This window comes from Bubalus kerabau, chromosome 5, assembly GCF_029407905.1.
Source record: "Bubalus kerabau isolate K-KA32 ecotype Philippines breed swamp buffalo chromosome 5, PCC_UOA_SB_1v2, whole genome shotgun sequence".
Lineage (NCBI taxonomy): Eukaryota > Metazoa > Chordata > Mammalia > Artiodactyla > Bovidae > Bubalus > Bubalus kerabau.
In genome coordinates, this window is record NC_073628.1 from 122,115,869 (window position 1) to 122,139,703 (window position 23,835).

The following is a 23,835-nucleotide window of genomic DNA, read 5'->3' on the forward strand; positions in this document are numbered from 1 at the left end:
GCATACTCTATGTGGAAAATGCCAATGTCCTTCAATTAACAAGCAGATCAAATATGTTCCCATTGAATCAAATTATTCCCATTCATCAGTGCACAGTTTGAGGTAAGAAAACAGATATTCTTATTTAGATTACTTTAAACAATGTATGTGTGTTTACTCAGCCTTTTGTATATTTGAAGTGATTCAGATAACTTTAGTTTTGAGTTTATTTCAAGTTAGACTCTGATTTATGTACTGTGCATCTCCAAGGTATCCACCACATGTAAGGAAACATGTGAAGCAGGGAAAGCTGCAAGACAGACTTGTAGTTAGTTACCTATCAGTCAGTGGAAATAATCAAATTCCAAGCTGCAAAGTTCCTGTGAAATTTAGAGATCATCTATGTGAAGCATCTGAGATGGCACCACGAATGTATCTGGTGGTCAGTAAACAGCGGCTATCATCAGTGTGCTCATTTCACTGTATTTCACCTAGGAGAGCGTGGTTGGTCACACTATTAGCATTCAGAAACTGCAGGATTCCCTCTTAAGGCAATCATTCTACACCACTGCTTCCTGCAGATGTTGAGGTTGAGGCCGTTAACCCACTGCCATATAAACTTAAAGTCTGATACATAAAAGGATGCTCACTTTAACATTTGAGGAAAGAGTTCCATTTCCCTCAGTTCCCAACATGGTACCATGTTGGACCAACAAGAAACATTTATGAAAACTGATATATAGCACCTCATGGCTTTGAAATCTCTTCTAGGCTCCTTTCTTCAGGTTCACTGGTAATTATTTCCCCTTCTGTGGACGACACTGCGACCTATGAGTGCACGGTGACCAATGATGCCGGAGAGGACACGAGAACTGTGGATCTCACTGTCCAAGGTAGAACTGGCTTAGTATGTGGACTGAAAGTTATTATAATGATATCATTTCTTCTTTTCACCACTTCACAAAGGGCTTCCTTTTCCACTTACCAAACATTCACTTTCAATGTAGAAAAAGAAGGATTTATGAGTAGGCTTTGGAAATCTGTCAGGGTTGGAAACATGTAGTTTTCTTTCTTTTTGTTGTTGTTTTTTAGTTCCACCTTCCATTGCTGATGAGCCTACAGACTTCCTAGTAACCAAACACACCCCCACAGTGATCACCTGCACCACTTCAGGAGTTCCGTTTCCCTCAATCCACTGGATGAAGAATGGTATAAGACTGCTTCCCAGAGGAGAGGGCTATAGAATTCTGTCCTCAGGTAAGACCCAGCTCAGTGATTACACAGATATTGATTGGGTTAGCTACTAATGGAAGGCCTTACTTGGACTTTTGTTGCACCAAAATAAAAGAAAAAAACGTATCGATATTCCTAGGCTTAGGCATTTGGGAAAAAATTCAGTTAGGGTTGGGAGGGGAATGAGGGAAAGGGATAGGAAAAAAAACCTAAAAACAAAATAATAAATAATAACTAAAACCGATCTCCATGTATTCAGCATGACCACTTAGATTTTATGTGCATATTTGCTAAACCTAAGGTTTGGAAGGGTTTCCCTGGTAGCTCAGTGGTAAAGAGTCCACCTGTTACTGCAGGAGCTATAGGAGTCGCATGTTCAGTCGCTAGGTCGGGAAGATCCCCTGGAGGAGGAAATGGCAACCCACTCCAGTATTCTTGTCTGGGAAACCCCATGGACAAAGGAGCCTAGCGGGCTGCAGTACATGTGTGCGGTAGTCACTCAGTCGGTCATGTCCAAGTCTTTGCAATCCATGCACTGCAGCCCACCAGGCTCCTCTCCATGGAATTCTTCGGGCAAGAATACTGGAGTGGGTTATTTCCTTCTCCAGGGGAATCTTCCCAACCCAGGGATCAAACGCAGGTCACCTGCACTGCAGACACTTTACTGTCTGAGCCACCTGGGAAGCTCAGACCCTTACCTAGGGTCGCAAAAGAATTGGACACAACTTCGCGACTAAACAACAAGGTTTAAAAATTTTACTCATTGCCTTTGAGTGAACCACACTTCTTCGGCCAAATAGAATGTCCATTCATTTAATAAACATTTAATACCTAAAATGGGCTATGTACTCCACTAAATTTCTGAGGATCTAAAACTAAGACAGGGTTCTTGCTTTCAAGTTTTCTATAATTTAACAAGTAAGATTGGGTGGTAAGTCTTATGATGTGGCTGTTTTTTGAGGGTGGTTGTGAACACCATTTATAAAATTTAAGCTCTGAAAATTTTATGTATTAAAGAAAAAAAATAATTCTCCTAAATGAAAGTGCAGGTGATTCACATTCGTGTTTCTGAAAATTCATCCTGGATTGAGGAAGATGTTAAAGAGTAGCAACTAACATCCTGAACATCCTGGGGCTTTATGAGTATGTGCATCTTATGCTAAGAGAATTTATTTCTTCAAAAGAAGGAAAATAATGAAAGATGAACTTGGCTTTCATAGCAAAGTATGTTGGCTATCTCAGAAATCTGCATAGATGGGTAGCAAGTAAAATCATAAAATATAAATTAACTACTCTTCACCACAAAGTACTGTGCTAAGAGAACAGTTTAGAACTTTCTCAGAAAGAAAGAGTTACCGTATGACCCAGCAACTCCACTCCTAGGTATCTACCCAGAGAAATAAAAACATATGTCCATGCAAAGATTTGTGTGCAAACATTGGAGAATGCCAGGGATGGGGGAGCCTGGTGGGCTGCCGTCTATGGGGTCCCACAGAGTCGGACACAACTGAAGTGACTTAGCAGCAGCAGCAGCATTCATGTAGCAATCTTCTGAATAGCCAAAAATTAGAAGCAGTGTAAATTTCCATTAACTGGTTAATGGATAAACAATGGGGATCACTTTACACAATGGAATTCTATTTAACAATAAAATGGAACACAAATATTGACACATGCTACAACAGATGCAACTCAAAAACTATGCTCACAGTAGAAGTCAGACACAAAAGATTTTGGTATGATCCCATCTAGGTAAAATGTCCAGAAGAGGTCAATATTTAGAGACAGAAAGTAAATTAGTGATCACTGGGGTTGAGAGTGAGGCAAGACTGTAAATGGGGGTAAGATTTCTTTTTGATGTAATGAAAATGTTCTAAAATTAAACTGTGATAATTGCATGAGTCTGTAATATGCCAGGAGTTATTGAACTGTACATTTAAACAGCTGAATTTTATGGTCTTAAAATTTGCCAAATAAAGTTGTTAATGGTGGTTTTTTTTTTTTTTTTTAAAGTTCTGTGCTAGGTTGGCACAGGGAATACAAGTAGAACTACAAGCCAAGTACCCCCATGCGAGAGGGACAGAAACACAAAAATCAGAGACATGGTTTATCAAATCAGAAAAAGAGGGATGCCCTATGCATGAAATTCTTCTTTCCTTTTTAGGAGCAATTGAAATACTTGACACTCAACTAAGCCATGCTGGAAGATATACTTGTGTTGCCAGGAATTCAGCTGGTTCTGCACATCGACATGTAAGCCTCCATGTCCAAGGTATGAAAGGGTACTTATTCATTAAAATCTTGCTGTTATCTCTTTAAGTCATGTTTTTTCTTCAAAGATGGTCCTGTCTAGGGTCATAAACCACAGTAATATGATGGGGCTATGAAAGCTGATAGATATTCTTCAGCAGACTAAAGAAAGCATACAGATAACAAAACACACTGAACAACCTCTAAATTATTTTCGTTGAATTTTTATGATCTGTTTCTGATTTTAGTCTTTTCTCTGGAGTTCTTCTAATGGAAACTGGCTATAGTAACAAGACTCAAAAAGCAACGTGATATGGCTGATATGTGCTTTTCCCTGGGCCAATGAAATCACTAATATCTTGGAAGTATGAATTCAGACAGGTTTAACCTCACGGCTACTGTAGACATTTATGCCACTAACTAGAGTCCTTGCAACATTTCTGTTGATTGGTTCTTACAGAGCCTCCAGTCATTCAGCCTCAGCCAAGTGAGCTGGACGTCATTCTAAACAATCCCATTTTATTACCCTGTGAAGCAACAGGGACACCCAGTCCTTTCATCACTTGGCAAAAAGAAGGCATCAGTGTCATCAGTTCAGGTACTGTTTCTCTCAAGACAATCACGGCAACTCAGTTTTATTATTCAGAAGTCAGTATAATTTTTTTAACAAAAGTAAAAATTCTTCTCACCCTGTTCTAACTATGATGTAGGTAGAAGCCATGCAATTCTTCCCCGTGGCAGCTTGCAGATCTCCAGAGCTGTCAGAGAGGATGCTGGTACTTACATGTGTGTGGCTCAGAATCCAGCTGGTACAGCCTTGGGCAAAATCAAGTTGAATGTCCAAGGTAAGTACATATGCTTATAGCAGTGCCTATCAAAATTCATATTATGTCAAATAATGATGCTGCCATAGTCCTTCATATTCTTAGTTTACATTATTCTATTTGTTTTCTATTCTATTTCTCTTCTGTTACTCTTTTGAAGAAAAAAATTTAGTGCTCGGGTGGTTTGGGGGCATTATTTGTATAAGAAAACTGAGACATCTCATATTTTTAATTTCTGTGAACCTCCATTTGGTACTTCTATTGTAGCACATATTTAAGGTGATTTTTAAAACCATTTTCTCCGTAATGCTACTCTGTATATATTACAAAACACTGGATTGTAATATCCACTTAAAAATCATAATTGTTTTTAATTTTACAAAATGACAGAAGTTCTGAAACCAAAAAGTCAGTCATATTGCAAGTAAACCAACTTGATGAGAAAAAATATATAATAAGAGAGTGGGTTTTTTTTCATAGTTACCTTACATTTTTTTGATGTAATGTTCATATCTTGCATGCATTGGTTTTGTGGATAAAAACCTGACCTAGAAATGGGTTCTGAGCTACTCAGTTCACACTGGCTGGTTTGAATTTCCTTGTAGTATGATTTTCCTAGGGTGAATGAATAACTGTAGTTAAGCTCACTTACTTATCTGCAGGTTATAAATCTAATTTCCTTGTATTTTTCAACAATTTTAATAAACATTTATTGGGATGTTAAGTAGAAATACATTGAACAATACAGACATAATATTTTTATGGTGTGAAGAAGGAAAAAACAAAACCAGTCTTCTCTGGGGGCACCATTAGAGCTGAGATCTGAATGATGAGTGAGGATGAGCCATGTAAAGGTAGCAGAGTGCCCACAGAAGAGAAGACAGCATGTGTAATAGTCCCGAGGCAGGAGAGGGTAAGAAAAGAATCGTGGCTGACAGCAGCGAACATGGGAAGGCTGACGAATGGAAAGGAGGTCAGAAAGTAAGGAGGGGCCAGTGCATGCAACACCTGAAAGACCAGAGGAGGGGTAAGATTTTCTTTTCTGTGCAATATTGAAGGCTGTCCATGATTTGACAAAGACTCTTGTTTGGTTTTAAGAAGCTCTCTTTTGCTGGTATGTAGGTAATGATTTAGAGAAAGCTCAAGACTAGATCTGGAAGAACTAGTAAAGTGCTTAGGCCAGGGGTCCCCAACCCCCAAGATCTAAGACCTGGTGTTTGGAGGTGAAACTGATGTAATAATAATAGAAATATAGTGCACAATAAATGTAATATATTGAATCATCCCAAAACCAGTCCCCCTCCTCAGTTCATGGAAAACTTGTCTTCCATGAAACTAGTTCCTGGTGCCAAAAATGTTGAGGACCACTGTTCTAGGCATCATGCGATATGGTCTGGTTGGGGGTGGGAGTATTTGTGAGAGTCACAGGGGTAAATGAAAAAAAAAGTGGTAGATTCAAGAATTTTTTTGGAGATATAATAGCCAGGATTGCTGATTAATCAGATGGGAGGTTAGGAAAAGAGAAGAGTTCATGACGTTTCCTGGGCTTTGGGCTTGAGAAGGGATAGTGCTATGGGGGGGGGTTCAAGGAGAAGAACTAGTTTTGGAGGAAGGAAAACATGATTTCTAATCATGTTAGATGTGGGAAACTGTTAGAAATCCTAGCAGACATGTCAAAAAGCATTGATTGTTTATGAATTCAGAACTCAAGGGAGAAGTACAGTCTAAGATATAAATTTGGAAGTAATTAGGGTTTTTCCACCTCATGCGAAGAGTTGACTCATTGAAAAAGACTCTGATGCTGGGAGGGATTGGGGGCAGGAGGAAAAGGGGATGACAGAGGATGAGATGGCTGGGTGGCATCACCGACTCGATGGACGTGAGTTTGAGTGAACTCCAGGAGATGGTGATGGACAGGGAGGCCTGGCGTGCTGCAATTCATGGGGTCGCAAAGAGTCAGACATGACTGAGCGACTGAACTGAATTGAACTGAGGGTTTTTCAGTCCACAAGACTGGATGAGTATTTGGATAGAAAAGAGCCCAGGCCTCTGCATTGTTAAGAATGCTAAAAAGAATAACAAAGGAGAGGGAAAAGATGACAGAGGAAAATTAGATGGAGTCAAGGAGAGGACAGTGTTTCAAGAACGAGTATGTAGGGACTTCCCTGGTGGTCCAGTGGTTAAGATTCCATGCTTCCAATGCAGGAGGCATGGGTTTGATCCCTGATTGGGGAACTAAGATCCCACATGCCATGCAATGCGCACAACAACTACAAAAGATCTCTAACAGATAACAGTATGTAATAGCAAGCATAAAATCAACCAGATAACTTTGGTTGATATGAATAATTTTAAGTTATTCATATTTTTCACAACTTGTTGATTTACTCATTATAATTATGTGTATGTGTGCGCACGCACACATGGGTGTGCATACACACTCAGTCATGTCTGACTCTGTGACCCCATGGACTGTAGCCCACCAGGCTCCTCTGTCCATGAAATTTTCTAGGCAAGAAAACTGGAGTGGGTTGCCATTTTCTCCTCCAGGGGATCTTCCCAACCCAGGGATCAAACTCACATCTCTCTTGTCTTCTGCACTGCAGGCAGATTCTTTGCCATGGAGCCATTGGGGAAGCCCACTCATTACTATTAGTGGACTGTACAATTTGGTCTCCCCTGGTTGGCCATTTCTTCCCAGCCTCCTCTAGAGACACAGCAGATATTTCCAGGTCTCTGGGACTTGCTAGCCACAGGGCATAACTTGGATCAGTAGAGTTCTCAGAGGCCCCTTGTTTCTTACAGCATGTGGTAACAAGGAATATTTTGAATGCATGGTAGACATTTCAGACGATTTTATTCTTTTGGCCTGCACATGTTTAAAAGAGCTAAATTTACCATAGTTTTTTCTGTACCTTGTCAGTGTATCTGGACTTGGATTGACCGACATTGGGAGGGGGTATCATCCTTACCTTCCTTTCTCTTGTGCTTATGGTTGGTTGTTCCTCACTTGTGTATGATTGTTCTCTCGTAATTATGTGATGTGTCTTTAAAGCTCAGTAAAACAGCCTGAGTGGTAATCACTACTGTAAACACCAGGAAGAGAAACTGTTATCATAAGCCTGTCCACAGTCTTCTGAAAAAGTAGGAAGAGTTTTGTCTGTACAAAGTCAATCCTTAACCAATACGATTCAAACCATGCAAGTCCACTTACTCAGTCGTAAATACTACATTACTGCATGAGCCGAAGTTGGTTAAATCTAAAGACATAAAACCACAGATGCAGAGGGGCCAAGGAGTACTGAAGGCCAATTATAAGTTATATTTGGATTTTCTGTAGTGCAGAGAGTCATCATCCCTACCCCCTGTGCTGTTCAAAGATTAATTGTAATTCTTTTCAATATCCCACTTCTTTATTCATTAAAATAATACATTGTTAAATACGGTCCCAGTATATGAGATCATAAGCACTGCAGGAAAAGCATGAATAAAGGGGTCTGAGCAGGTGAATAATTTCCAAACCTTGAAGAGATCTATTTTTAAAGTTTAAGGAGCTAATGAATGAATCACATAATACATGTATGTTAAAGAAAATACCTCTATCAACACATTCTTAGTTTTCTGGACATACAATCCCTCATGAGTACATGTTTAAATCTCAAGATTGATTGTCATTTATATTTGTTAACTATGTAGAGAATGATTTTCTGCAGTAGATTCAATGAATCTTCTTTTCCAGCAAAAACAAACTGTAGCAACCCTTTGGTGATGATATGGTAAAATCAGGGCTTTGTTTCTTAACAACGTGACTTCATTTTGCTAGAATAAGACCACATTGCATAAATAGTACATTCAGGCTTTTAAAATGATGTTTAAACTTTGTAACTTTTAGTTCCTCCAGTCATTAGCCCTCATCCTAAGGAATACATCACTGTTGTGGATAAGCCCATCATGCTACCCTGTGAGGCAGATGGCCTCCCACCACCTGACATCATGTGGCATAAAGATGGGCATGTAATTATGGAGTCAGTCCGCCAGCACATCCTCAGCTCCGGTGCTCTGCAGATAGCATTTGCTCAGCCTGGTGACGCTGGTCAGTACACGTGCATGGCAGCTAACGTGGCAGGATCAAGCAGCACGAGTACCAAGCTCACCGTCCATGGTAGGTTGTTTAGCATAAGTTATTTCGGTTTACTACTTTACCGTGGCAGAGAGAAGAGACCACCAGGGGAAAATATGATGGAAATAAAAACAATGAAAAACAGCAAACTAGAGTGGAGTGTGGTGTATGCATGTGGTGTGTAGGTATGCTTGTCCTTCAGATACGCTTTTGGTAGGCTCTGTTTATTTGTGCACATACCTGTGTGAGAGTGATTTTATTAATAAAGCCAGGATAATTAATCTGTTGCCAATACCCTCATATCGTGACTATTGGGATCTATAAGTTGACTTGTGAGGAGTTCATTTGTTTTGTTGCTCTTCTGCTTTACTTTGCAAGTTGCAAGTCCTCTTGGCCCAAAACTAACCAGCGTATGACCTATCTTATAACTGTAATGTGAACCTAGTGAGAAATGGAGATCTATTTGATTCATTATTTTAAAGTAGCAAAACATTTACAGGTATATTTTTGTAATAGAAAAAAAATACCTGTTTTCCTTTGTATTCAGATAACTAATAAAATATCTAAAAATCAGCATTGAAATATTTTAGTTATTAATATATATTTTAAGACTAAAGATAGAATAACTGTTAATATCAGCGGTAAGAAACAATAAGTAAATTAAACTGTTTTCAACTACTATTTTCAGAAGTATCTCTCATTTTAATAACGAGTTTCTGTTTTTTCTTTTTTAAAAAATTTGTGAAAGTGGTTTTTTTATCTTTCAGGTGTATTTGAATTTTCTAAATTTTTTTTCTTGCTTTCAGTTAATATAATTGAACTAATTAATACACATTAGTCTTTTGGTTTCAAATAAATAATATTCCTTTTTTCACATGTTTATAGAAAATTTACCAGAAGTAACTGTATACTAAACAACAAAGGGGCTTCCCAGGTAGCTAAGTGGTGAAGAGTCTGTCTGCAATTCAGAGCCACAGGAGACACGGGTTCAATCCCTGGGTCAGGAAGATCCTCTGGAGGAGGAAATGGCAACCCACTCCAGTATTCTTGCCTCGATAATCCCATAGACAGAGGAGCCTGGAGCCAAAGAGTCAGACACAACTGAGCATGCACGCAAACAACAAAGAAATCATTAATAATAACTTAAAAGTATAGGCAACAATTCCCACCCACGATGCAATAAAGCTTGAAATGTGTAATGAATTTTTAATGCCAAAACCCCAACCCCAGGCAAATTAAAAATTATCATTCTGATTAACAAGTATGTCAAAGAATATGATTTTATTTTCAAATTATTTAGAAAATCATAAAAATAAGGACACCACATTAAAATGTATTGTATGTACCCAAAATGAAAATCAAGTATAGTGGTCACAGCCTTAAAATTTTCATTTTGAAAAAGAATAAGTAAATGCACTAGTGTTGCAACTTTATAACTGTTAGCAAAGTTGAAATACCAACTCCAGGGAAACCAGGATAAAGGAGATAATGAAAATATAGCATAAATTAATGAAAACGAATTGGATATTTATGATATACCATTCAACAAAATAGGTTTTAGGCTTTTTTATGTTATCTATCATTTATGTATGTGTGTGTGCATAGTGGCTTCAGTTGTGTCCGACTCTGTGCAACCCTATGGACTGCAGCTTGCCAGGCTCCTCTGTTCATGGGATTCTCCAGGAAGAATACTGGAGTGGGTTGCCATGCCCTCCTCCAGGGGATCTTCCCAACCCAGGGATTGAACCCAGGACTCCTGCATTGCAGGTGGATTCTTTACCATCTGAGCCACCAGGGAAGCCCAAAAATTCTGGAGTGAGTAGCCTATCCCTTCTCTAGGGGAGCTTCCTGACCCAGAAATTGAACCAGGGTCTCTTGCATTGCAGGCAGATTCTTACCAGCTGAGCTACCAAGGAAGCCTGTTTATGCATATAATTATTCATATAATGTTTGCATATCCATATAATCTTTTTTTTTTTTTGCTGAAACCTATTTTGTTCTGTAACTTTGAAAAATTTGTGAAGAAGTTGGTCCATTTCTCACTGATATATTTGAATAATTCTGAAATTTACTGTTTGGGGAGGAGAGTATGTTTTTCCCTTTTTAGTCAAATATTCTTAACATATTTAAACTTTTCTGTTAGAAGTAAATATCCTAGTTCTGAATCTTCTAAGGTATTTCTTCGTACCCTGAAATATTCAGTTGATCTTTCCGTGTTACCTAAATTCCATTTCAAAAAATTTGAAGCATAAGCAATATTTGCATGGAATTATGAAATCACTATAAAACATTTCCTCTGTGATAGTATAAAAACTAAATGTTTTCACCAGTTTTACTTACATTTGTTGTAACATGTGAAGTACTGCAATAATTTTTCTTTAGCTTTAATATGAGGTATTTTATAGTGTTTTAAACTAGTGAGTTTTATTAGTTTGTCCTCACAGTATCTCTGTGATACAAATCCAGCAATTATACAACTGTCGAAGTGGTTTTGGCTTTAGTTGCTCTTGTTTTATTTCACAGCAATAAGCAAAAGAAACTCAAGGGAAAGTCAGTAAGTCGAATAAAATTTAAATATTTCTCACCAGTTCAGTGTCGTTTTTTCCGAGGCTCATTGTAAATACATCCAACATGTACAAATGCCTTAGAATTCTTGCTGGTGTCAAAAATATTGATTGCTTTCAGAGTAACAAACAAATGACTTGATATATTTTGTTAGTATTTCTACCAAGTTACTCGCAAGGGAATCTATTGTGTGTTCCTTTTCAGTGTGAATAATGATTGAACTCAACATCCTGAATGACTTTCTTTTTAAAAACTCTTTATAGTACCACCTAGAATCCAAAGTACAGAAGTACATTACACGGTCAATGAGAATTCACAAGCCGTTCTTCCATGCGTGGCTGATGGAATCCCCACACCAGCAATTAACTGGAAAAAAGACAATGTTCCTTTGGCTAACTTGTTAGGAAAATACACTGTTGAACCCTATGGAGAGCTTATCCTGGAAAATGTTGTGGTAAGTTTAATAAATATGAAGAGATACATTGAGACAGATTATTAATTCACTGTTTTACTTTTAGTGATTTAGCTTGAAAATGTATTTTTTGTTTTGTTTGTTTCTGTCTGTGCCACACAGCTTGCGGGATCTTAGTTCCCTAACCAGGGGTCAAACTGTTCCATGGCAGCCAAAGAGCCAAGTCCTAACCACTGAAGCACCAGGGAATTCCCATGTATTATTTAATAATGAAAGAAAAGTACCCTGCTAAATGCAGGTCAAAAAATTAATTTTATATATATTTCATTTCACGTCCCCAAGGATAGTATTTAGCACATCATGGGAACTTATAAATGACTTTCTTCTAAAGTTATTTTATTTTTGTGAAAATCTTTGTTTATCAGGAAAATTCTAAGCCTCTATTCTATTCCATGCTTGTAACAATGCATGAGACATTGTTTGAAGAGGTGTAAGAATGTGTGATGTTATTAAGCAAACACAAAAAGCAGGCTTTTTTTCTCTTTTCAGGTTTTTAAATAACTTTCAGTCTTAGGGATCTGTGCAAGTTGGGAATCTTGAATATTCTTAGGTGTTATTTCTCCAGTCTGCAGAACAGTAGCTATGGGAAGCATCTGTTTTTCAATATTAGCCCATTTGAAGAAGAATCTGTATCTATGCATACCACATGACTTTAAAAAATTATCATGTAGTTTCAGTGTATCAACACTTGGTACCAACTATTAAACACGATTAAAATGTGAATCACTTTCAGAGCTTTTGTGCCTATCTTTGGGCTTCCCTGGTGGCACAAACAGTAAAGAATCTGCCTGCAATGCAGGAGACCCAGGTTCTATCCCTGGGTCAGGAAGATCCCATGGAGAAGGGAATGGTTACCCACTCCAGTATTCTTGCCTGGAGAATTCCTTGGACAGAGGAGCCTGGTGGGCTACTGTCCATGGGATCGCAAAGAGTCAGACATGTCCGAGTGACTACAACTTTCATTATTCCTTTTCATTACCCTTTGAAGTACCTAAATTTCATTTTAAAATCTTCATAGAATTAAATTCAAACAGATTAAATTGATAAAATTGATCACATTCACTTCATAGTATAATTTCAGCTGTTAGCTAGACTCCTTGATTACCAGATAAATAGCCCTAGGGATAGGCTAACTTGATCTTATGTGCAAGCAGAAATTGTATTTCTTCAAATCTAAGTTTCCATCAATTGTAAGATGCACCTTTATTTTATGTACCACTAAGAAAGAAAGAAAAAAAATCCAGTCAAGTTTTAAGTTGTATCCCAATTTCAGACCTATTAAAAGTTAAAAATGTGAACTTAAAAGTGAAAAAATAATGTTAAATTTGTTTGTTTAAACTGGTATACAGTCTCTGGTAGGGACTACTGTCAGATTCAAGAATGTTGAATTTGACCTCTTAATCACTCTTACAGACCTTAAGGAATTAAATGAGAAAAGTTTAAACCTTTAGTGGGACAATTGAGATAAATTTTTTATAAGAGCAACAATAAGGTACGTTATAAATATCAGATGAAAGACACAAATGATAAGTCTATCTGTGAATAATATGTATATTCTGGATTTTCCAAAGCTTCACTTCCATAAAATCTTTGGTTTTTAAACTTAAGATGTTAAGATCTGGGAATTTAAGAGCAGCTAAGTGGTGTCAGGGTGAGGAGACCTTTACATGGAATATGATTTATTTCTGTTTGCTCTTAAAAAATCATTATGAAACCTACCAGTGTTAGATTATATCTATAGTGATTATAATTTTGATGCTGCATTGCCAATCAATCACTTGATGCTTCAATGCAAAGAAAATCTATTCTTAAACTTCTTTTTAAAAAATAAGGAAAAGTCTGTGCTGTGGAACTTAATACAGTCAGAAGCATTCAGTCATTAATTTAACAAATATTTATTGAGTACTGAGTACCTTCTCTGTGATCAGCACAGATTTAGACACTGGGAATAAATACACTGAACAAAGCAATGAAAGATCCTTGCCTTCATGGAGTTTATTCCTAAAGGAGGGAGAAAGTCAGTAACAAAAATAAACGATGTATTCATTTCAAAAGAATAATAATAAAATAGTAAAAAATAAAGAATGTATACAATTCAAAAGAAAACAACTGGTATGAAAAATAAAACAAAAACAGGTAAAAGGTATCAGAATTTGGAAGAATACAAGTTACATTATTAAACAGCATGGTCAGAATAAATGTCCTGTGGGAAGCAAACACTTTGAGCAAAATTTGAAGGAACTGAATTAGCTAAGCAGATATCTGGGAGAGGAGCATCCCAGTTTTCTCTGCCTGGGAGAGAGGCAGAAAACTGGGATCCCCTACCCCAGATTTGGGGAGGCAAAGAAATGAAGGTGGGTGCAAAGAACTTAAAAAAAAATGTAAGGTAGGAACATGCCTGATGTATTTGAGAAACAGGAGACCAGTGAAAACAAAGAAGAGAGAGAAAGAAGTCAGAGAAAAATGAAGACCAGATACACGTGATACCTTATTGCTGTTCAGTTGCTCAGTCGTGTCCAACTCTTTGCAATCCCATATAACAATTTGCATTTTACTCTTGAGTAAAATCAGAATCCATTACAGGTTTTGAGCAGGGGAGCAATGTTGTCTGCCTTTTATGTTATGTTTTTGCCATATTAGATTGACTATTGTGATGAGAATATACGGTAGGGAGGCAAGGAGAGAAGCCGAAAGACCAGATGGGAAGATGCTCTGGAGGCAGATGAGAGATTATAGGACTCAAAGCAGAACATTAGCTGAGAAGGGGTGGGTGAGAAGTGGTTGGATTTTGTGTATATTTTGAAGCTAGAATTTCCTAGCTAGACTGAAAATAGTGTGAAAAAGAATAAACAAACACTTCAGTGTCTGAGGGCAAAGTCATGAACAGCTGGAAGAACAAAATAGCCAACAACTGAGATAGAATGAAGGCTGCAGATAGACCAGAAAGGGGAAGAAGGGAGTTTGGTTTTGGACCTGCGCTTGAGATGTCTTTTAGGCAACCAAGCAGAGCATTGGAATGAAAAGTTCAGTACAATTGGAGTTTGGAAGAAACACCTGGACTGGACATACTGGTACTCATCTCAGCATGTAGATGGTATTTAAAGCCATTAAAACCGAGCTGAGTTGTGGACAGAGAAGAAAAGAGGAACAGAGACTAAGCCCTTTCATACACCTACGTTGACACATTAATGTGGAGGGGAAGCCAGCAAAAGGAGATGGAAGAAAAGCAGTCAGTGAGGCAGAAAGGAAACTTGGGGAATGGGGTGTCCTGGAAGCCAACTGAAGACATGGTTTTCAAAAGAAGGAAGCCAGAATTGTGTCAAATGCTGCTAAAACTTCTAGTAAAATGATTGCCAAGAGCTGGCTATTGGATTTAGCAAATGAAATCTTGGAATTGCAGCTAATTGCCCTGACTCTTGCCATTTCCTTTGATCATTTTCATGGTCCTTGGTGCCACATTACCCAGGGAACCAGCTATGCCGTCAAGTTTCTAACAGCCTTTGGGAGTACATTTGCTCTTTAGTTGTATTGCAGTACAGCAGTTGATGTTTAGTAAAACTGTATAATCTGAAGTTTTCTAAGATCTTATTTACTGTAAAATGCTATAGTTCTGTAAGGTATGGACTTTGAATTTCTTAAACATTGTAAATTATGCTTTGTAAAAACTAGCCAGATGGTTCAGACTAAAAGATGGAAATTTAAATCATCTTTAGAGTGCTCCTTTGGGGACCAAGCTATGCAGTTTTATGAGTTATATGTAATATGTAAGATCGTGTAATTTTATGCACAATGACTTTTCTTTCTTTGAGCTGGAGGATTCTGGCACCTATACCTGCACTGCTAACAATGCCGCAGGTGAAGACACACACACCGTCAGCCTGACTGTTCACGTTCTTCCCACTTTTACTGAACTCCCTGGAGATGTGTCATTAAATAAGGGAGAACAGCTCCGTTTAAACTGTAAAGCAACTGGTATTCCATTGCCCAAGTTAACATGGACCTTCAATAACAATATTATCCCAGGTTGGTAATTTAATTCTTAAGAAATGAATAAGTACACTGATAGAGAACTTGAAACCCATCTCCACTTTCTTTAACTGTGGGAACTGATTGAAAAATTGCATGAATTGATTGCTTCTGTAAAATGTGTACTTTTGCCTGGATTTTAGCCTATGCCCAGTATATGTGTTCTTTTCATTCTTTAGAAAGGACCGTTGATCACAGGACCATATATTGAAGGATATAGGTAGGTTTTTTAACCTAAAACTAATTCCCCTCTCCCTGAGAAGTCATATACACAGATGCCTAAACGTATCCCCCTGGACTTCTTTGCTGTTCTCAGTCGTGTCTGAATCTTTGTGACCCCACCGACTGCAGCCCGCCAGGCTTCTCTGTCCGTAGGATTTCCCAGGCAAGAATACTGAAGTGCCTTGCCATTTCCCCCTCCAGGGATATTCCCGAGCATTGGCAGGAGAATTCTTTACCACTGAGCTACCTGGGACCTTCTTCCTTATTGATTAAGATGACTGTGAGAGCCCTGAAGATTCACCTAATTTTACAGAGAACTCGCTTTTTCATTGTATGAATTAACCTCTCTAATCCACTATCAGAGTGTAGATCAATTAAGTACACAAGTTCCAATCTGTGTGTGCACTACATGTTCAGGTAAAGCCACGCATCACGGGGAAGATGTGTTTCTGTTACACTTTTATCACCAGCATGAAGATACTGTTTGTAGAAAGAAGTTGTTGCTTCCTAAAATTGAGTTCTGAAGTACTACACAATTAGCATTTAAGAAATGCCTTGCTAGAAAGTTAGAAATAAGCTTGAGTTTTCTGTTATAAAGCTTATGTAACTAGAATTCATCAGCGGTGTCACTTTAACAATAATAGTATAATATACTTCACTAAAGAAAAATAAACTCTAAAAAACCTAATCAGTACTGTTTTCTGAAGATATAATACTAACTTAGATAGTTACGTTTTTAAAGCTTAATTTTCCACTTACTATTCAGCAGTATTAAAACTTTAAAAGATAATTTGAACCAGCTATATAGCACAGGGAGCTCAACCCCCTGCTCTGTGATGACCTAGATGGGTGGGATTGGGGGCTGGGGGGTGGGGGTGGTCCAAGAGGGAGGAGATATATGTTCGCATATACCTGATTCACTTTGTTGTACAACAAAAACTTAACACAACATTGTAAAGCAATTATATTAAAAAAAAAAGATAATTTGAATGGGAGAGAACCTGCAAAGTAAACGTACTTAATGTAATTAGATATTGATTGGTCTAATCGGAATCTTATTTAGTATCAATTGTTTTAGGATTTGCATATTTATCTTATACTCTATTCCAAGTATTGAAACTACCTTTGGTAATTTATATCATTACCACTTATGGGCAAGTTCAAATTATTACAAATTTAATTTTGTCATTATTACCTAACTAGCGTAGGTGTTCATGACTTTCCTTCTGAGCTGCCAGGTCAGTTGAATTATAACTGAAAAGGTTTCCATGTTCTTGATGTAAATTTTTGGGAGGAAAAGTGGTGGTGAAAGAAATGAAATGGAAAACGTCATATTTCTGAATGAAAGATTTTTGAAACCTAGAGAAAGTGTGAGCCAGCTTTCGGCAACTCTTTGAGATGAAAGGTGTAATCGAAAATAATTTTAGAAGATGTTTGTTTTCATTCTCTTTTTCACTCTTCAAACAAGTGTCTAGAGACATAGCAAATAGCTCAGAGGAAGAAATCTCTGGAAAGGGCTCTGTCCTCTAGTGTCATAATGAGATCTCTTTGGTTGAATTGCTGACCAACTCATAAATCTAACCTGCAAAATATTGAGCTGTCATGATTCTTTTCTGAGGTTACTGAGAGGCATTTGTGTTGTTTTCTACCTTGTTTCCTTCAGCCCACTTTGACAGCGTCAATGGACACAGTGAACTTGTTATTGAAAGGATATCAAAAGAGGATTCAGGCACTTACGTGTGCACTGCCGAAAACAGCGTCGGTTTTGTGAAGGCAATCGGATTTGTTTATGTGAAAGGTGGGTGAAAGTGTTCTATTTTCAATATTTATGATGAATGGTTTGTATTTTGCATCCCTATTGTATAGTAATATGATGTAACCAGTTTATTAGTTTAATCTTATTTCACAGATGTGCAAACTCATGAGATATAAGAAAAAGTATGAACGTTCATCTGAAAAGTAGGTAAGCAGTATGTGAAGAGATCATTTGGCACAGATGGAATCATCCACTTAGATTATTGAAATGGACAAAATTCTCTCTTCGATTAGCATGAGCAGCTGATTCTGGAAGATTCATGGGGCTCAAAAGTGGCTTTTCCCCTCTTCACTAAATTATCTTTTAAATAGGTTAGAATCACAAAGGCTAATATACACTCATCTTTTGTTATTTCCCAGAACCTCCAGTCTTCAAAGGTGATTACCCTTCTAACTGGATTGAACCACTTGGTGGTAATGCAATCCTGAATTGTGAGGTGAAAGGAGATCCCGCCCCAACCATCCAGTGGAGCAGAAGGGGGATCGATATTGAAATTAGCCACAGAATCCGGCAACTTGGCAATGGCTCCTTGGCCATTTATGGCACTGTAGTAAGTCACACTGAATTGTCAGTACACACTTTAAATGTCACAATCAATACCTCTCTATAGGTGCCATGGGAAGTTTCTCTGCATTCCTATTTTAATCATAAAATCTGAATCAATGGGTTCTTTTAAAAAAACTGAAAAGATAGTTCAAATTGATGATTTTTAGCCCTCCAAAGGAGTCCGAGCAATAAAAAAATTTGCTGCTTTGTTCTCCATCATTGACCAATTATTCAGCATCAGTAGATAACTTCCTCAAATCTGTTTTTGAATGAGGAATTTGAAGACTTACAAGCACCATTTTAAATACAAGGTAGATTTCATCACTAAGTCAACAATTTTATCAGGCTTTCCAAAAGCTTCAGTAATTCAGGCAATATTAGTACTTTAAGTTATTCTAATTTGAGGGTCAAGGGAATGAGATATTTTATCTAAAAAATTCTTGACTAAAGATGAGTTATTTGTTAACCCACTGCTGAATTCATTGAAATCATAATTAGACTATACTGTCCAGTGGACTACTTTCAGTCTTTTATTCAGCTTGGTTTTATTTCAGCATTAGATGCTGTTGACTGTTCCTTCAATTTTGAGATTTCTACCTCTGGCTACACTAATCAGTCTCTGCTTATTTACTGCTGCTTTCCCCGCTTTACCTCTACACAAACATAACTACTTTTGAAGTCCTTGGTACTTCTTCTAATATTAATACTGATTTTCCACCACACAATTTCAGATTCCTAACCCTATACCTTCAACCCTGAAACTCTTTCAATTTCCATCTACGGTTTCCTACGAGAAATTTCTATCTGGATCATGCATTGATACTTTGACTAAATTATCTAAACCAACATCCATCTCTCTTCTCCTACCCTCTTCCACTTCCTGCAATTCAGTTCCCCCTAGTTGATTCTTTTTATTAACAAGACCAGAATTCCTTGGTTCATAAGACCTTAGCAAAATCTCTAATTAGATATCAAATCTAAATTCATGTGGTACTTCTTTTCTATATCGTATGTGTATAAATTTATCACTTATGTTCTGTGATTTGCATCACCAGTAAATTAGTTTTTCACTTTCTTTCCTGTATTTCAAGCTTCTAAAGTAGAGGCTGACATTAATGTTTTTAAAACCTCTGTAACAAAGAACTAGATATTTGTTCATTTATTCTGCACATTTAATGCTTTTTAAGATATCTATAAGAATATATTAGCATTTTTCTTTACTAAGATAATTTTGGATAAATCATTATAAAAAATGGTATTTCTGCTTTGGTTTCTACCAGTTATTGTTCCCTGAGAGTTCCCTAGGTTGTTTAGGAAAAAAATTAAGCTAAGAATTTTTTTTTTTAATCTATTTGTATGGTTAAATATATGTACGTTTTCCTATTTCTATTAAAATACCTTTTCATAAACACAATTGCATAAACAAGCTCATGGTGAAAAAAACTGATTTTTCACTGCTCAGTAGGCTCCTATTTTTATAAAACACTGCTTATTTCCATAGAATGAAGATGCTGGTGATTATACATGTGTAGCTACCAACGAAGCTGGGGTGGTGGAACGCAGCATGAGTCTGACTTTGCAGAGTAAGCTGCTTAATTACTTAAACACTTGATTGAAGAAATGTCCATATAATTGTTCATTTAACTTTCTAGCAAATACAATAATGGTAGCTTTCAGAGTCTAATTTAGTTTGCTGCTGGTGATACAGCAATTGTTATCAACCAGAAGACTGACACAACTTTGCACAGGTATTTTTGTCTATTTTACCTAACATATGCAGTTCAAATTTGCAGTGGTTTGGTATCAGAGCTTTTGTTGTTGTTTGCAATATATTCAGTCAAATACCCTTTTTATAGCTCCCTACCATTCTTGTAAGGAGCTTACAAAGATGTCATTTTATGGCACTTTAAAACTCAGTGTTAAAAATAAAGACTAATGTAAATGAACTCAAGAGTTCTGTGGATCAATTGCTGTCAATCTGTTGTGAAGTATCTGTGTGTTCTTGGCAGGATGAGCATGGTTGTGATGAAGGTCCTCAGTATAAACAATCAGAAGATAGGTTTTGGTAATTTGAAAAGCATGAAAGACTCCAGTGACTCAGTGGACAGTCCCCAGAACCACTTCAGGGGCTGACCTGAGAAATCAGTTTATTTTGTGAATAGGCTCAGTATTTAATGGAATGAATTTACATTTTTTATTCACAATTAAGAGATGCTGTAGACCAGCATTTACTAACAGCTGTTTACCAAACTACTATTCTCTAAAACTTGAATAGATACTTCTCTATTTCTATATATTCTCTGAAATGCTGAATAGATATTTAATAGATATTGAAGACAGTAGTCCCCCCTGCAGCCTTAGTGAGCTATAATTGACAAATAAAACTATGCATATTTAAAGCATACAGTACAGAACTTCCCTGGTGGTCCAGTGGTTAAGACCCTGCGCTTCTACTGCGGGGGGTACAGGTTCAATACCAAGTCAGGAAACTAAGATCCTACATGCCATGTGGCATGGTGAAAAAACGTAAAGTGTATAGTGTGATGATTTGATATATATATATATATTGAATACACTGTAAAATGATTACCACAATCAAGTTAATTAACATATTCATCACCTCACACATTTTTTTTTTTGGTTTGTTTTTCGTGGGATTTTTGGTGAGAATATTTAAGATCTACTCAGCAAGTTTCAAGTGTAGAGTACAGTGTGACTAACTGGAGTCATCATACTATACATTAGATTCTCAAAAGTTACTCATTTTTATGATGGAAAGTCTGTATGTTTTGACCAGTATCTGCCCACATCCCCACCCTTCAGCCCCTGGCCACCCCAAGTCTGTTCTCTGTTCCTGATTTTTTAAGATTCTACATGTAAGTGACAGCACGCAACTATTTGCCTCTTGTCTGGCGTATTTCACGTAACGTAATGCCTTCCATGTTGTCACAAATGGCAGGATTCCCTCCTCTTCGCGGCTGAATAATATTCAATAGAATAATATTCTCTTGTTGAATTTTATTCTAATAGGATAAAATTCTAATCTATACAGTAGAATATTATATACATTATATACAATAGAATATATTATTCATAAGCTTGTTTCTGTGTCTAAGATAGTGTTTTATTAAAATACAAATGTACCAAATAATAACTTTATGGATATCATTAGGAGAAAAGTAGAGTGGCATGATTGAATAATTCTGAGAAAAATAGATTAAACAAAGTTTTCATTTATTAAATATGTATATATAAGAGTACCTACTATATGCCAAGCTCTGCTTAGGTGCAGCAGTTTTCTTTACTGCAGTTATTTCCAGAAATGTTAGCATGCAGATGTGAATTTAACTCAATTAGAGGAGGATATAATATTCTAAATTTCCCCCCCAAAAATGTTATTCTCATGAAACGCCCCCCTCCCCTCCCCGCCCCCCCGCAGTGTTTCATGGCTTTCTTGGGTGAATGTACGTAGAGCATCTCACAATTAATCTCCCCAGGAAGAGTAATTCACTGGCCAAGTTTAAGAAAAACTGCATTAGATTAGTTCATCTACATATACTGACAATAAATTCATTGTAATAAATGAGGGATATAAAAAAGTAAAAAATACAATGTTTAAGATTAAAGTACCATAAGGAATGTCTTCATTTAGATAAAATGGTCATATTTAACAAATTATTGTATGACTGAAAGATGTACATATGGAATTTTTTCTTTTCCTTTTTAAATTTTTTTACATATGGGATTTATTGTTAAATAAATTTATAGACTATGTGCCATTGGAAATGTTCAAATATGGAATCTAATAAATTAAGAGTCTTAGTTTTCACACTTTTTTCACCACAATAATATGAATAGGCTTATTTATTCCATGTTCTTATTTAGTGTGTTGCATGACTAATTGAGCCATTTACTTTATTCAACAACAGTTTATTGAATACATAATGTTATCTGAAACTGGATGGGTGTTCTTAGAGCCCAGAAAGTTCTTAGAGTGATTTTAATATAAACATCAAGTAAGAACGCAATTTGAGGAGGATGTGGACATATATATGAATAATACGTTAATAACACTGAAAGATTCAAACCTCATGTGAAATAATTCCTTTCGTAAAAGGCAACATGTCAGTGATGCTTTTACATAAAATACTATCATAGTAGTATTACCATGAAACACATTTTACTTCTGTTTTTGTTTTGTGTTCTGTCCTCGTGGTCTGTAATATGCAGCCGCCACCCTGAATTCTCTCATGTGCCTTACTTTTTGTTGAGCCAATCCTTCCACCGTTCAGTCTCATCCTAGAATACTCTATCAAGAAAAAACACACTCCCCTATTCTCACCTATTCAAACGTAAACCCTTTAAAGATTTTAACCAAATGTTTAAAACCTGCATGCTCCTGCTGTCCAGGCTGAATCACCTTTCAGAGCTAACTATCTCTATACCATTTGCTTCTCTCCACGGCAGTTCCTTTCTCCTATATATGTGAAGTGAAGTGAAGTCGCTCAGTCATGTCCGACTGTTTGCGACCCCATGGACTGTAGCCTATCATGCTCCTCTGTCCATGGGATTTTCCAGGCAAGAGTGCTGGAGTGGATTGCCATTTCCTTCTCCAGGGTATCTTCCCGACCCAGGAAACGAACCCGGGTCTCCTGCATTGGAGGCAGACGCTTTAGCATCTGAGCCACCAGGAAAGCCCTCTACTGTATATAATCGTACTCATTAAAAAAAAAAAAAAAATCCAGTTCAAGCTTCTTCTCCATGAAGTCCTTCATATTCTCTTTCTTGACATTGTAGACCAGTATAAATATTGTGCCACCAACTTTTTATATTTTATTGTTCCCTTTATCTTTCCAATAACTTCATTTGAACTGCCGTCATCCACTATAGATACTGTTGACCTCTTGCTCCTCCTCGAAACACACTTTGGTTGCTAGGATACCATTTTCTCCTGAATTTCTTCCTTCCTCAGTGATCAGCTCTGAGTATCATTTACAGGCTCATTTTCTGTCCATTTATTACCTAATAATGTTGCAATAGTTTCTATCGTTGGATCTCTCCCTCTCATTTTAGACTCACTCCTGAAGCAGTCTTACCTCTCTCTCTAAGCTTGAGATATGAATATCTAGATATCTCCACTTGACTGTCCTACAGATATCTCAAGCTCAGCATTTCTAAATGGATGCAAATCATCATTCCTTATTCCTTCCTAAATCTGTTCTTTCTCGTATATTCTACTCAATTTACCCAAAGATACACTGAATTTACCCAAAGATACAAAAAAACCCTGTAGTCATCAATTCCTCCCTTTATGCTATACTATTGAATGGCTAACTCCTATAACTCCTACTTTAATGATTCTTGAATGTCTTCCTTTACCTCTTCATTTCCAGAGACATACTTTTGTTTGATGTATTTAGTCACTATGGTTTATGCTCTCATGTTACCACAAATTTATCTATTACATACTAAATTCTAGTCTACCTATTGTGTTACTAAATTTTATATGTATATTATAGCTCAATAACTGGTTACTTGTCTGTCTTATAAATAGACTCCAAATCCCTTGAAACTAGATACTGTATCTGTGCACAATGCCTGGCAAGAAATAGATTCTCAATATATGTATATATTGAGAATGATAATCAGTGATGAAAGAATAACTTAATAATGACTCTTTACCTCAAAAAATGATGTAAAGAAGAGAACTGAATGTTCACCATGTAAAACACAGACAAAAACAATAACAAAAACAATAAGAACAGTAGTACTAATAATATTG

General features: G+C 36.9%; 1 protein-coding gene across 1 annotated transcript in view; it reads left to right on the top strand.

Annotated features, from left to right (window-relative positions):
• HMCN1 (hemicentin 1) overlaps positions 1 to 23,835 on the top strand; it is a 546,435-nt gene that overhangs the window by 450,688 nt on the left and 71,912 nt on the right. Inside the window, exons 76-86 of the mRNA XM_055582953.1 lie at positions 751 to 872; positions 1,072 to 1,236; positions 3,377 to 3,484; positions 3,923 to 4,060; positions 4,173 to 4,307; positions 8,179 to 8,448; positions 11,235 to 11,425; positions 15,253 to 15,466; positions 17,355 to 17,489; positions 17,867 to 18,057; positions 19,555 to 19,636. Of these exons, the coding sequence (XP_055438928.1) occupies positions 751 to 872; positions 1,072 to 1,236; positions 3,377 to 3,484; positions 3,923 to 4,060; positions 4,173 to 4,307; positions 8,179 to 8,448; positions 11,235 to 11,425; positions 15,253 to 15,466; positions 17,355 to 17,489; positions 17,867 to 18,057; positions 19,555 to 19,636 (1,751 nt within the window). The remainder of the gene's footprint in view (positions 1 to 750; positions 873 to 1,071; positions 1,237 to 3,376; positions 3,485 to 3,922; positions 4,061 to 4,172; positions 4,308 to 8,178; positions 8,449 to 11,234; positions 11,426 to 15,252; positions 15,467 to 17,354; positions 17,490 to 17,866; positions 18,058 to 19,554; positions 19,637 to 23,835) is intronic.